Below are 13,997 nucleotides of genomic sequence, written 5' to 3' on the forward strand. Positions count from 1 at the left end.
TGAAATTATAAATGATGTTTTCGCTAACGGCGTCTTGCCACTCACCCAGACAGGGAGCGCGTTAACATTCGCAAGATCATTAATCTTGCTCTCTCACCCGCGACGTCGGCCGACACATTTCTCTTTCCACTTTGCATTAGTCATGCGTGAGACACTTCACCACCCGAAGGCACCTTAGCCACTTGCAGAGTCAAGCGTATTGGGTGAGTGGGTGAATGATTTTGCACTGTCGAAGGGAAATCAAACTGCGTGAAAATGAAATACAATTTCATGGCCGCGTTGTCGCCCATCGCCGGAGTAGGAGAACCTAACGCCAGTAAAACTGTAATTTTTCATAAGAAAACCAAGACCGAAGTGCGGTTTTTGCCGCAGTAGCAATGTATTTTTACCACCGTGTGCGAAGGGGAAGATTGAAAGGTACAAATCAAATGTCATGTAATTTAATTGCACGAGTTGTGCTAAACCGGAACTACATATCACGTCCCCTTCGCCTAAGTCACTTCTTGCGCACACCCACAAACATATTTTTCTCCACTCACTGTATTTTTATGACTTTTTCTGGTGTCGCGATAGTTCATTGACTACAAATCCGATCTAAGCACATTGGGAAGCAGCAGTTGTTGGTCGCCTCTTGTTGTTGTTTTGAGACTGTTGCCACAGCGCTTATGATGTTGTGGCATATAGTAATTTAGTGTAGCTGCATCAAAATGACTTATAGCCATGGCATGGACTAGCTAGCGGAGGCCTAACACGCTCATCATGCAACATAACCATCGCACCGCCGCTATAATCCCTTCCTAAAATCACACTATTTTTGGCAGAGAAAGAAGTGGAAAAGGAAAACCATTGTTGACCACAACAAATGGAGATAATTTCATTGTCAAATTAGTCGAATGCACCTCCAAAGAAATAAAAATGTTAGAACAGGGTGAGAGCAGAGGAAATATTGCGGGAACAAAGTGCCTATTGTGGGTTGCTTGTGAAAATGAGTTCCTCGCATGCTTTTTAATGTTCAACAAAATATTTTTTATTATAAAAAGTGCATTGTGAGAAGGCATTTTGCTTCTGTGTCGAGTGGAACTGCCAAAAAACCAGCAAGATAAATTTGGGTGATATCCCATTTTTCACAAGTCTATTAGAGCACTTCGAGAGGCCCTACAGATCTCTACAGGTCTTGAGAATAAATTAATATGAGGCATTGGTGATTGTCAAAAATTGCATTGAAATGCAAAGTCGTAAAAACGAGTGTGCACTATTTGTAATTTATCGCGATTATGGCAGGCTTCCGTGAGGCAATGTTTCCGATAGACGCGGCTATCAGCGCTCTTCTTTTAAAAAAGTTAAGATATATGTATATGATATGCTCGAGCGTGCTCATGGTGGAGAGAGGGGGTATGTTTCTCCTGCGCATCTGCGCGTTATACAGCACACATCGCCCGCGGTGGCAAGCGACGCATTTCTGCAGAACTGCGGCGGCCTGGCCTGGCGGCGAGCCGATTTCATTCGCACTGCTTTATGCGACGCGCGTTGCTTTCGCAAATTTATATCTTCACTTTTGGTTTTGTTTGCTACAGTTTTTGTTCTTTTGGTGTTTTATGGCTGTTCGCACTACAACAAGCCGGCGGGTAAGCGGCGAGCAATCAACATCACAGAAATTATAGTGGTTTGGTTTCACTTGTCTTTTATTACATCACTCGCATCGGAGCTTTGAGTTTGTTTTATTCATTAAACGTTTTAATTTTATTCCAGCCATATTCGCATTTCTTTGTTTTTCCGTGCGAATGAGTGATTATGCAGAACCCCCGAAGTGTCAAGTTTCAACACCAATTTCGCTTACTATTAACCATCGGTTGCATGAATGCAATCTGGCCGCATAGTCAAAATGCGCGTGTGGCTTGTGTGGAATGCTGTGCTCGGTGTCATTGTTTTGTACCCATCGTGGCGGCTGCGGAGGAAGTTGCTGCTGCAACCGCTAAAAGTGCTAAACTATTTAGCGGCACCACAACAGTCACATTTGCATAAATCTGTACGCATTAACCACCGCTTGCTGTGTCATGTAAGCGGTGCCTCACTGCGAGACAGTTCCACCCTTCTACTGGCAGTCGCACCACGGTCTTTTCACAAGTTAGCGATTCTTCGCTTTAGACCTCCATGTGTTGCTGCGAAGTATTTACATGTGTATGTGTGTGTGAGTGAGTGTGTAAGCAATATAAAATTCATAACATAGCGCGCTGATTCCACTGCCAGGTCGAATGCAATGAAGGCAGCGCATACGCCGTTGTTATTTTCATTGTTTTGCTGCCATGGCGAAAATGCACTGAGCCTCACTACTTCGGGTGTGTTCGTCCGTACGCTGCTCGGGGAGCGCCTCAATAAAATTAATGCAATTACATTCGCATTACGCTGCAATAAATACTGCATTTTTCTCATTTTTGCCGCAGCTCGAGTCAAAGCAATTCACACATCGGCCGGCTCGCCTATTCGGCTCAACGTCCTCGACGGCCTAGGCCACCCAAACCAGTCAGCTGTGCAGTTGCTTTATTCTTTTCGCATATTTTGTATTTCCTTTTCCTCTTTCTTTCTGCTTTCGTACTGGACGTCCCTCTTTGTTGGGGCACACGAGCTCTTCGACATCTCCGATCGATTTGCATTTAATCGAATTCTCCCATTCAAATTTGCTATAATTTGATTTCAGTCTTCCCATCTCTGGGACGAGTTGGCTGGGTGCGGAGCCCGCTGGCAAGCACGTGATTAGAGCAAAGCAGAATATCAGTTCTTCGTGGTACTCGTGCGGTTTCCAAAATCATGACCAGCAGTGCATTTGCGCTTTTGTGTGTATCATAATGCGGATGTATGTGTGTTCGGGCATATTTCCATGAGAAACTTTCGTCTCATGTTTTATCGCCTCTTGTTTGTTGGTGTTGCTGATTGATGTTGTCATCATCCCGATGATTTGAATTGCAAATTTCCACACTGGAAGTCTTTTTATTCGCCCCTCCAATTTTATCCTTTATTATGATAACAACAACAATAGCCTTTGCAGTTCAAATGAGTTCAATAGTAGCACTGGCGACCGTTAAAGCTTACCTCCGTCTCAACTCAGACGAATTTCTTTAACAGTAGGATTGGAGAAGAATTTGTTTGAAATGTTCTTCCTGTTGAAAGAGCTGAGCCTCTACGAAAGGAATCACTTTTTAGTGCATATTAAGGCCATGAAACTCTGTCCCGTTACTACTGACACTCAAATACGTACGTAACATCAGTACATATTTTCACTTAACTTAATTTAACATTTTCATTATTTCATTAGGATTAAAATATCAATGTCTTGGACACATTTCTCACCCGTGTACCGTTATGCAAGCCGCCCCGCTTTGAAAGAGGGTATTGAAGTAGCAATCCTTTAAATAAAAACCTATAAATATTACAATATGCTTTGAAATTTTTATTAACCCCTTTTCAATACACTCAGCGGTGGTTGCACGCGAGCCGATCGGCCGGAGCCCATATGCTAATTAAGCACACTTGAGTTGCTCGTTAAGAAGCAATAACAATAAGAACGTAAGCCAAAGAAGACAAAGAAAAGGCGTTTCCACACGATTGCGTTGCGCACGCGTGTGTGTGTGTGTGTAAACTGGGTGCAGCTGAGCGCAACAGATGCGGCGTTGCACATAAGATTCACGAGCATAGGCGAATGGGACGAAGCGTGAAGTCGGTTTGTTGCCTTTATTACAGCAATGCTTGATTTATCAAATTGACAATTAAACGTAACTGTCATTTATGCATCCGCACGCATGGGGCACATACATACAAACACACACGCACATAAATTGGTTGCAAGTAAAATGTGAAGTTGACAATCATGCGGAGGCGCTAATGCCGGCAATTGCTTTACGAATGTGGCGTTGACATGTCAGTCGAATTGTCCCAGTTTCCAGCGATGAGTCTGACATCAGCGCAAGCAATAGGGCATGCTGAGAGACACTACGCCCAATCAGGCTCTATTTTTTTTTTTGAAAAATCAATTGAATTGTTGCCATTGTCACATGAGTATAACTGCAACAGCACAAAGCCGTAAAATGGAGCTTGGCTTATCCAACCATCTGATTTTATTAATTTTTATGTGCGTGTGATAAAAGTGCCGGCCTCCCGCTGAGCAATACATATGATAGTGATAGCAATAATTAAAAATCTCACCAAAAAACGAGGTCTTCGGCTACAGGGAACTGCTGACGGCAGTCTTAATTTGGTATTAAGCAAACCCCAAAGCACGTGTTGAAATACCGCTACCACCAGCCATCACTCGGCCTACGCGCCTATCGCGCTGCATCGAAAGCCCTTCTTGCTCACAGTCAGACAGAGCCAAGTGACAGTGCGGCGACGAATTCCCTGCTGTTTGCCATGTATTCAACATCTTCGATCTACCCTCCTTCTTCGGTACCACATTTGTTCATTTTGTTTCAAGTTTAATATTTTTTGTTTATGACATTTTTCAAACAAAAAATATGTTGTGGTATTACATTTCCAATTAAACAAGAATGTCGCGCTCTGCTGGCCGCCGGCCTCGATCAGCGCGCGCCTCTGCCTTTTATGGCTTTTGAACTCCAACTGATATTTGTTTAATATGTAATCCGAAAATATTCGCCGAAGAGGAAATTAATATATTAACATCTTTTCATGTCATAGGCTCGTAAAAATATGTTAAGCACTTGCCCCGCGCGAGCAACCAGAGCTGCACCGCTCGAGCGGACAAGCGCAATTAAGTGACAGATGCGGGCCTCCAGCTTCAGCAGCGTTTGTACCTTTGTCTTTTCTTTTTGCCTTTGCTACTATTGTTGTCTTTTTTAAAAGTCAATTGTCATTTAAATGCTCATTTCCATCACACTGGGGCATATAGAAAGTCCTAAGAAAGCGCACTCTGCAAAGCAACCAATTTGGCTGCTATTTGTCAGCGGGAAGTTGTTCATTAAATTTTAATTATAAATGTATTTGTGTGGACGCTAGAGTTGCTTGGCCTGTTTTTCGAAGACTCCTCCACGAAATCACAGTACCCGATTTTTTGCTTTGCTAGCCGGCCGTTTCCCGGGAATTTAATTGTATCTTGATTGCCTTGCCGTTTGCCATATTTTTGCAAATTTTCGGGAATTTTATGCTGCGCTTGAAGGGATGCGCTTTGCCCATTCTAATTGACATCCCGATTGAACCCCATTTATTGGCAAACTGTCGACACGATTTCTTGGGAATTATTCGTTTCACAAAATGTCAATTTGCGATGCTCCCGAGGCAGTGATGGAAGACAAGCGATCACACGGTAAACTAATTGAAATTATGCAAAGGGATACATAAACATAATTAAAGACGTTAAATACTGATAGACTCTTGCGTTCTTAAAGACGCTATTAATACAGTAATACCGTGAAATTTGGGAATGGAAACCGCCTAGTTGCAAGTTGGACTAAACGGTGTAAAAACATTTATGGCAATCTGGCAGACAATGTTTGTTACCTGAATTTAAATTTTGTTCTTTGTTTTACTGTACTCAAAGCCTGAGACAAAAGTCTTCTTCTCTAACTAGAAATCTAAGAATCTCGTGGAGTGAAAAGTCAGCATTTGGATTTTTCAAGAAATCATGTCTATTTCCATATATCCCATATGCATGTTGTTGGCTTGTTTGACATGAGCAGGTGTGGCCAACTTTTCGTAGAATTTTTTTACTTTGTCAATAAGTTAAGGGTCCACACGCAAGAGTAGTGTGAATTTTAATATTTCCACAGTTGGAAAAAAGGCTAATTTCGAGCTTAGTTCAATTTTGCACTCTTCACGTGTCCTGGCTAATAGGTACGTATGAATGCATACTGATAAGTGTTATGTGTCTTTAACAACCTGAGCGCACATATATGCGTGTGTGCGGGAGCGTATATGAGACACTCCATCATTTATTTCAATAGCTACAAATAAATTCAACAATAAATTCACCAATTTACATAATATCCTTAAGTATCCCTTAATGGCATTTAGGTTCAGTAGGCAAAGCCCGCATTTTATATGCCGAACTTCCCATATTTCTTCTCCTTCATTTCATTAAATTCTTCGACTTGCTTTGTGTCCGTCGCTTCCATGCATCGAAAACGTGTTTATGTGTAGCCGAAAGGATTTTCTCTAATAGTCGCTAATATTGTAATATGTTGCCATTGTTATTTCGCTTTTATTATATTTATATTTGTTTTTGTACGCCCATTTGTACTCATTTGTTGTTGCCTTTTTATGGCACTGAGTTCGGCTAATTTGCCATATTGCTTATGTGCTCGTTATCCTACGAATGGTTACCTTCCCTGCGGGCACTGACAAAGGCCATGCCTTAACCACCCTTTTGCCCTCTCGCCCGATTGCTTTCATCCGAGCCTCTTAACTTGCCCTCTCACCACCGGCGCTCCCGGCTTGGTCGATGGCTTCAGCACGCGCTTCCTATAAACTTTCATTTAGCTTTGTTAACTGTCGAAATGGTGCGCGTAACGGGAACACGTGCCCTATTTTACACATAACAACAATTGCTACTTACACATAAGTACATATGTACATATGCACATGAATGGATATGTACTTGCTCGCAGGCATTGAGTTCGAAATCGAGAAAGAAACTGAGCCGCACCGAAGCCCTTGACAAGTCGGGCAGAAAGCGTAATCCCTTTGAATGTTGCTGCTTTCTGTTGTGCTGCACTCGGGTCCTGCACCCCCGTAAACAAAAACACACATTCATATTTTTAGCTCTCTGACTTTCCGTCGTCGTACAGGGCAACGGTGCGCTTACTTTATGTGCCACTGCACATCCAGGTGCGAACGAATGGAGGCCAGCAGTGCCCTTGCAGCGCGGTTTGCGAGCAGCTGTGCCGCAAGGGTCGATCAATATACGCCGCTGCATGTGCAAGTGAGCTTAAATTGTGCCCAGCAGTCAAGACGGTAGTTGTTTCATTGTTCAACTACAGCTCACTAAAGGCGGCGTTAAACAAGCACTTGTGCACAAAAATTGTGCCGCGGTGCGCTTAGAACGCTCTTAGGCTGACGGTGCCGTTGGTTTTTCGCGCCGCTTTACACTTTTTTATGACAAGTAGCAAGTTCACAGTCACTATGATCGCGCCTGGTCTCTGTTCTATCGTGCCGCGCTCCACAGCACTGGCGTTTTATGGCTTCCGCCTGCTTCAAAGACGCTGCGCTGTGCGGTTTACCCAAAATATGCAAAAATATTTTGCGGCATTCCTGTGCTGCGTTATTTAGCAGTCTCGGTTGGCTTGTCGGGTTTTCTGTTCACCTCAGTTCAATAGCATATATTTCAATTAATTGGACTGTCCGCATTTACCACTATATGCGGCAAATATCTAAAACGCTCCGATGTAAACAACGGTAAGTAAGTAAGTGCATATTTAAAAAAAACACAAGATTGTTATCAACAAACATTCGCATTCGCCTCAAATATTATTTTTTTTTTTTATAGTTGCAAAAAGCTTCCACATCTTTATCCGAAGAAACTTGTGGGTCAGTACAATGTGCGATAAACGCGCCAATTTATTTTTTATATGTAATTGTTTCAAAATCTAATTATTGCTAAGATCACCTACCACACGCACACATATATTGATCTCGCCCTGAAAATCTCTTTTGTTTCTAAAACGAATTTAAAGGCAATAAAAGAGATGGAATTTACCTGCTTGAGTGGTTGGGTTCGTGTGCAAATGGTTCGGCGTAGATATTTCGCACGGGCGGTACCCGGCGCGGCAATGGCGGTGGCACTGGATTATAACCGTCCATGATTGTATCACAATCGGAGTATTTCATTGATTTCATAGTCATATTGATGTATTTTTTTTGCTGTTACTTTTACAAATTTATATGGTGATGTATTTTGTTTCTTGGTTCTTTCAATATCGCCTCTTCGTTGCGTACATCGCGCATCCGCGTCTTGTATATGTTGTAATAAGATTACTTTAATTCATTTGTGCTATTTGATTATATAATTTTGCAGTCGCTTATTGCCGGAAAAAGACGAATCGAATTAAAAATCGTCTTTCAAGAGCATATTTCGCTATTCTGCTGTCGCACGCACCGAACTTTTCTCCATACTCACCGTCAATGTATTTATTAAAAACATGTTTTTTATTTTGTTTTTGGTTTCTTTCGTCGCTTTTATTTATTATTAACTTTTTTTTTTTTTGGTAATTCGAAATTTACTGTGCGGTTTTTTCACTGCGAATTTGTTCGCACAAATAGCGCTGACGCTTCGCAAATTCGTAATTAAAAACGGAATTTCTACGTCAACCGCTTGCGAAGACACGAAAAGTGTCGGCAGGTCGGCACGTATGTGCACAGACGCGCGCGTTCAGTTTATCTCATGCCGCATACACGCCCAAAGATGTGTTTTTTGACGTGTCCGCACGCGTTGCACTATAAATTGAAAATCCGCGTTTATTTTTAATTTTCATCGGTTTTTATCTTGCACTGCCAATTAATAATTCACAGAGAAATTCTCCCTTTTAATGCCGACGCTGCAAATGATTTGGCGTCCGCGTGTGGTCCTTCAGCTATTGCGAGGGCGCACGTATGTTTTTCAAAAGCCGCTTTGGCGCATTTCAGCTTAATTGAATGCAAATATTATTTCCCTCTTTCCTTTTGCCGCTTCTTGTGGATTATAAGTTACACTTAGCACTCGCACCGTCAAAGTAGAACAAAACTACATTCAATCATTTGTTAACCTAGAAAAGAAAGCAATTGGAAATCGATATGAGCTTCTTCATGATTAAAATCCATGCATACATGGAGTATCTGGCCCGATTTTCTGTACGCTGAGTGCAATACGCCGCACGCCATCCCCAATTGTATTTTCACCCTCACATATGTTACCTACATGTGTACTAGTGCATTCGTTAAGAGCAGCGCGACCCCCTACCGCCACATTCGAATGACTAAAAAACAGCGTTGAGTGTAAATGTTTAGAGCCAGCTTTCAATCAAGGCTAATCAACAATCAAACGTATCAATAAATTTCGTGAAATTATCAAGTTAATCGAAAACGGGTGAGGAAATGGAAAACAATGTGTTGGCATTCAATTAAAATCATTACGAAGACAGCAATTGTGGTGTCGATATTGGAATGTGGCGTAAAATATGCTTCATCACGAAAGCGTATCGCCCGTCGTCGGCCGGATCCCGGCTAATAAACGTGAAACTTTCGTTGGTGGGACGCGATGCGTTGTTGTTATATTTGCTAAAAACTTCAATTGAATTCATCGCCTAATTTGTAACTTGGCGAGACTTTAATTAATGGATGTATCGGCTATTAATTGCAGCTGAAAGAAGGTGGGGCTTTTGATGGGCCGCTGAATGTGACGCAGCGTTTACTCTGCGAAGTACAACAACAACATGCTGAGCGGAATTTGAAATTATGTTTCACAAGCTCAGATATATTATATATGCATTGAAGGCCGTTGTATATCATATAAAACCACTGGCAGGCTTGCGATCGCTTCCCGATGTTTATTTAGAAATAGTGAAGCCTTTGAGGAAATGCAAAAACCCGCAATGATTTTAATAAGTTGCCATATCTTGTTACTAACCTTCCATAGATATATGAATATTGACACAGTCGCACATCTGTGCATATCACCTTAACACAGCAAGTCGTTTTTTGTTACTACGAACAATCTTTGAATTGAAAACTAAATTTCAATATTTGTAATTTATATTTTAATGAAAAAGAACAACATTGCCACCAATTCCCACCCAGGTTGTAGACGAACAAATGTCCCGCCAATTGTGCTACGTCATTGTCTTATATTAGATGAATCGACTCGCCCAGAGCTGCGGAACATCCTCGGCACAAACCTGAAATATGCGGACAGCCACACCGGCGAAGACCAATCGATACGCGCTTAATGAGGCCTATGAGCGTGACGTAAGCAAAATCTGCAACAGTAATTTGGTAAAGCAATCGAACCTCCACAACAGCGTCAGCGAGTTCCGGATTGTACTGAATTTCGGGATTTTTTACACTTTTGAAGGAAACCAAAATATTAGCGGAAAACTTAAAGAAACGAAACGAAAGAATGTAACAAACGGGCAAGCTGTAGCTAACATCAACGCAACTGAGCTTTTCAATGGATGCCAGCAGGTTAACCTAGCGTTCTGTACGACACAGCAAAATTTTTGGAACTCGCCAGCCAACATAAGTCAGAGGCAATCTCTGTCCAAGTAGTTACACCGAAAGCAATAAAGAAACGAACATACAAACACATCATGGCGCTGAGTATTCACGACGTGATCGTACAAAGACATCTTAGGATTTCGACGAAAACAAATTCCCTACAGCTAAACCAACAACGTCTAATGGAAGGCTTACAACTCACCAGCCGATCGCCATTCTTCGACGGCACAACGCCAAATGGAAAAAATGAAAGGCTGGATAATGCGGTTATTCATACCATGAAACATTTCACAAATGCACGACTTGCTACGTCTTACATTTACACAAATGCACATACATATGTATGTGTTGTTGAAGAGAAGAACAATAGCAACATCGAAATGTGGGCGCGACAGGTGGAACAGTGCCCATTGACCGCGTGAGCGTTATTCCAATCACAACGCCAAGCCTGTAGCTTTCCAGTACAAATGCAAACTGCACCGCTCCAATCCAGACAGTGCTTAACGCAACTAAAATAACACAAGTTCCTCGACTTCGGAGAGGCTGGAATCAGGGTATACAATTTTTGTCTTAGAAATACCTTTTATTAATTGGACTTTTCGAACTTTGCATTGTTTTTTATGTGCCGAACTATAATATTGGGTCAAGTAAAAAGTTCGTTCGGTTTTTATCTAAGAGATGGCGTTATTGTCCATAGTACTAGCGTTCGAGTCGCATCATGTCATACTATACGGCGCTGAAAACATGTTTATTCGCGCTAAAAGTTTGTCTTTGACAATTTTTCGATTGATTTACTCAGTTCGTTGCGAGCGCTCGTCAAAGATGGACACCAACAAAGAGAAAATTCGCTATATTTTACAATTTTTCTTCGATCAAAGCGAAAAAGCAGCCAAAGCGGCTGAAAACATTTATTTAGTTTATAGTTTTAGTTTAGCCCGATACTGTAAACGAACGTGTGGCACAAAAGTGATTTGCTAGGTTCCGTTCCGGTAATTTCGATGTCAAAGTTGCACCACGCGTCGGTGACCTGATTGACGGCCAGGAAGGTTTTGCTGTGTGTTTGGTGGGATGGGCAAGGAACCTTCTACTGCGAGCTGCTCCCCTATGGCCAAACGCTCAATTCGGCCCTCTACTGCCAACAACTGGACCGCTTGAAGGCAGCACTCATCCAGAAGAGGCCATCTTTGATCAACAGAGGCCGAATTGTGTTCCATCAGGACAACGCCAGGCCACACACGTCTTTGGTGACTCCCCAGAAGCTCCTGGAGCTCGGATGCGAGGTTCTAATGCACTCACCTTATAGTCCGGACCTGGCACCAAGTGATTACCATCTTTTCCTGTCCATGGCGAACGCGCTTAATGGTGAGAAGTTGGCCTCAAGAGAAGCCTGTGAAACTTGGCTCTCCGAGTTTTTTGGCAATAGGGACGCAGTCTTCTACGAGAGGGGTATAATGAAGTTGGCATCTCGTTGGCAACAAGTTTGACTTAAATCGGACAAATATACACAAAGTTATCATCTTTTGAAAAATCAATAAAAAACCGAACGAACTTTTTACTTTACCTAATATATGTGGTCCAGTGAAATCTAAGCTCAAAAACTGTGTCTACATGACAAATTAGTTGGCAGATAAGACAAACCCATTAAACTCATCATGAGACATCTGATGCCAAAGGCTCATCATAAAGGAAACAAATATTTTCATTAATCAAATAGCGAAATTATATAGATATGTAACACAGACGCCAGTACACATACAACAACAAAGCCCACAAAGTGATGTTTTCTATTTATTCCCATTGAAATCCATACCGCTGAATCCAATCCAATTAGAGTGGCATGAGCGGACACTTCCGAAGTATACCTAACAGCACACACATACACACTCAGGTGTACACGAAAATACACGCAGAGCATATGTTGGGCCAAGTAGCAGGGCAGTCAGCGTTAATTAATAATAATATTGTTTAAGTTTGTATGCTAAATAAAATTGAATACGGCATTAACATGTTTGGAAGTACACATTCGGAGTGAAGAATGCACCGCGTCGCTTTCTCAGCGCCCGCAATGTGTAATTTGAGTTATTCCTATTGCTCGTTAAAACCCAGATCGCCCCGTGAAAGTGCCGCATTTTTAATGGGCTAAAAGGAGCAGAGAGTTTGTCATACATTTTTATGAAAATCGAGTTGTGGCAAGGCCTGTGTATGCAATCACGGATCCTAAACTTAGGCAGACCCTTTAATTCTCTGAGTCATCTTCCGTAACCAATAACGGCACTTTGGTTCAGATTCCTGCTGTTAATCAATTATTAATTTTATAGATTAATGCAAATTCAATTTTATTTGTAGATAAATATAGGCTCCTCATCGTGTCCCACGTCTTCATGCCACTCTCGTTTGTCTCACTTTATAAACATTTACTCTTGATTTTATTTAAAACAAATTTTATGGTTCATAAAACAACAAAATAGATATTTATTAATCATAACAACGACCACGAACGGCGATAAACGAATGAAGGTGCGAAGAACTTTCATTATTTTCTACGCGCAGATGCCAATGAAATGCATAGCTCCATGTGGCATATATCTCAATGGTGGGAGCAATAGCATTTATAAACATTTAGTAGTAAAGCTTTCACTTCCTATATTAAGACTCTTAATACAAGAGGAGTGATGATGAACTCTGTTGATCGCCGAGAGTAGTGATCGCAACAATGTGCCCTTTGCGGTATTCTGGGGTAACAGGCCACTGCCATTAAATATTTTACCAAACACACATACATTTGCATGTATACGCTTTTCGGTAGTGCACACAAATGTTGCAGGCCTCGAAAGCGCGTGGTGGCCTTATGAGTCACGGAATGCATAAATCTCGCAAGATATGTTCCCTGACTCGGATGGTGGAAAGGCTATGTTGGGTGGCAGCCGGCAGTGCTGTGGCTTATTATTTGGGGATTTTTAGCATAATCGACTTAAATCATAATAAAAACTAAAAACAATAAATATTAAATGTGCACATCAGCGGCATTAAAGTCAATTAAACGCTTGTACAGCAGTCGGCTGATGCCCTCGCCACCCCGGCGAACTGATAAAACACAATCTTCGATTTATCTGCGAATGCAATTGTAATTATGGAAAATTTATGACTTACAAATAAAACTCAAATGTTATTAGCATTTGAAATGGTTTCGTAGAAACACCCACAACAACAATAAGAAGAAGAGCAGCACAGTGATAAGAGCCAGCAGCGAAGCGTCATTGGTGATAAGTGGGCTGTGTGAGCTATGGCAATAAAATAGGAAATAAACTCAAGGGGTGCGCTCTCCGGAGCCGCGCTGCTGCAGTGACGAGAAACTGTGTTTCGCTGGCTGTCTGGAGCATCTGCAGCAACATGACACTTAGTGCATGTCGCTTGTTCATTATACTTGCTACAAATACCAGAACTCCATTCTTTTTCTCGTGTTTCAATTTGCTTGTTCTTCGCTTAACAAATTGAGTGATCTTTCTTGCTGTCGTATTCTTTCTTTTTTTCGGAGACGAGTTTTATTGTCAATTTTAATGGCGATTTTTATGTGTGTTGCTGATAATTTGAATGTGCTTCATGTCTCTTGATGGTCTGTTAATGTTGCGGCCACAAATTAGTGAACAAGAATAATGGAAAACATCCAGACCCGATCATTAAAACAGCAATAGAAGAAGTGAAGATGTGATTGGAAATGGATGCATTGAGTGATATGGGAAAACCGAGAGAAGTCACTAAGCCAATGTATGTATGCCCGAAATCGTCAGCCCTTCCGAATATATATT

General features: G+C 41.7%; 1 protein-coding gene across 4 annotated transcripts in view; it reads right to left on the reverse strand.

Moving 5' to 3' along the window:
- Ten-a (tenascin accessory) overlaps window positions 1-13,997 on the reverse strand; it is a 219,474-nt gene that overhangs the window by 135,336 nt on the left and 70,141 nt on the right. For 2 of the 4 annotated variants that reach the window (XM_036365143.2, XM_036365142.2), the window contains exon 2: window positions 7,700-8,744. The exons of the other annotated variants lie outside the window; for them this stretch is intronic. In XM_036365143.2, coding sequence (XP_036221036.2) covers window positions 7,700-7,845 — 146 coding nt within the window. In that variant the 5' untranslated portion in view covers window positions 7,846-8,744. The remainder of the gene's footprint in view (window positions 1-7,699; window positions 8,745-13,997) is intronic. 4 annotated transcript variants of the gene reach the window in all.

Source organism: Bactrocera oleae, chromosome 5 (assembly GCF_042242935.1).
Source record: "Bactrocera oleae isolate idBacOlea1 chromosome 5, idBacOlea1, whole genome shotgun sequence".
Lineage (NCBI taxonomy): Eukaryota > Metazoa > Arthropoda > Insecta > Diptera > Tephritidae > Bactrocera > Bactrocera oleae.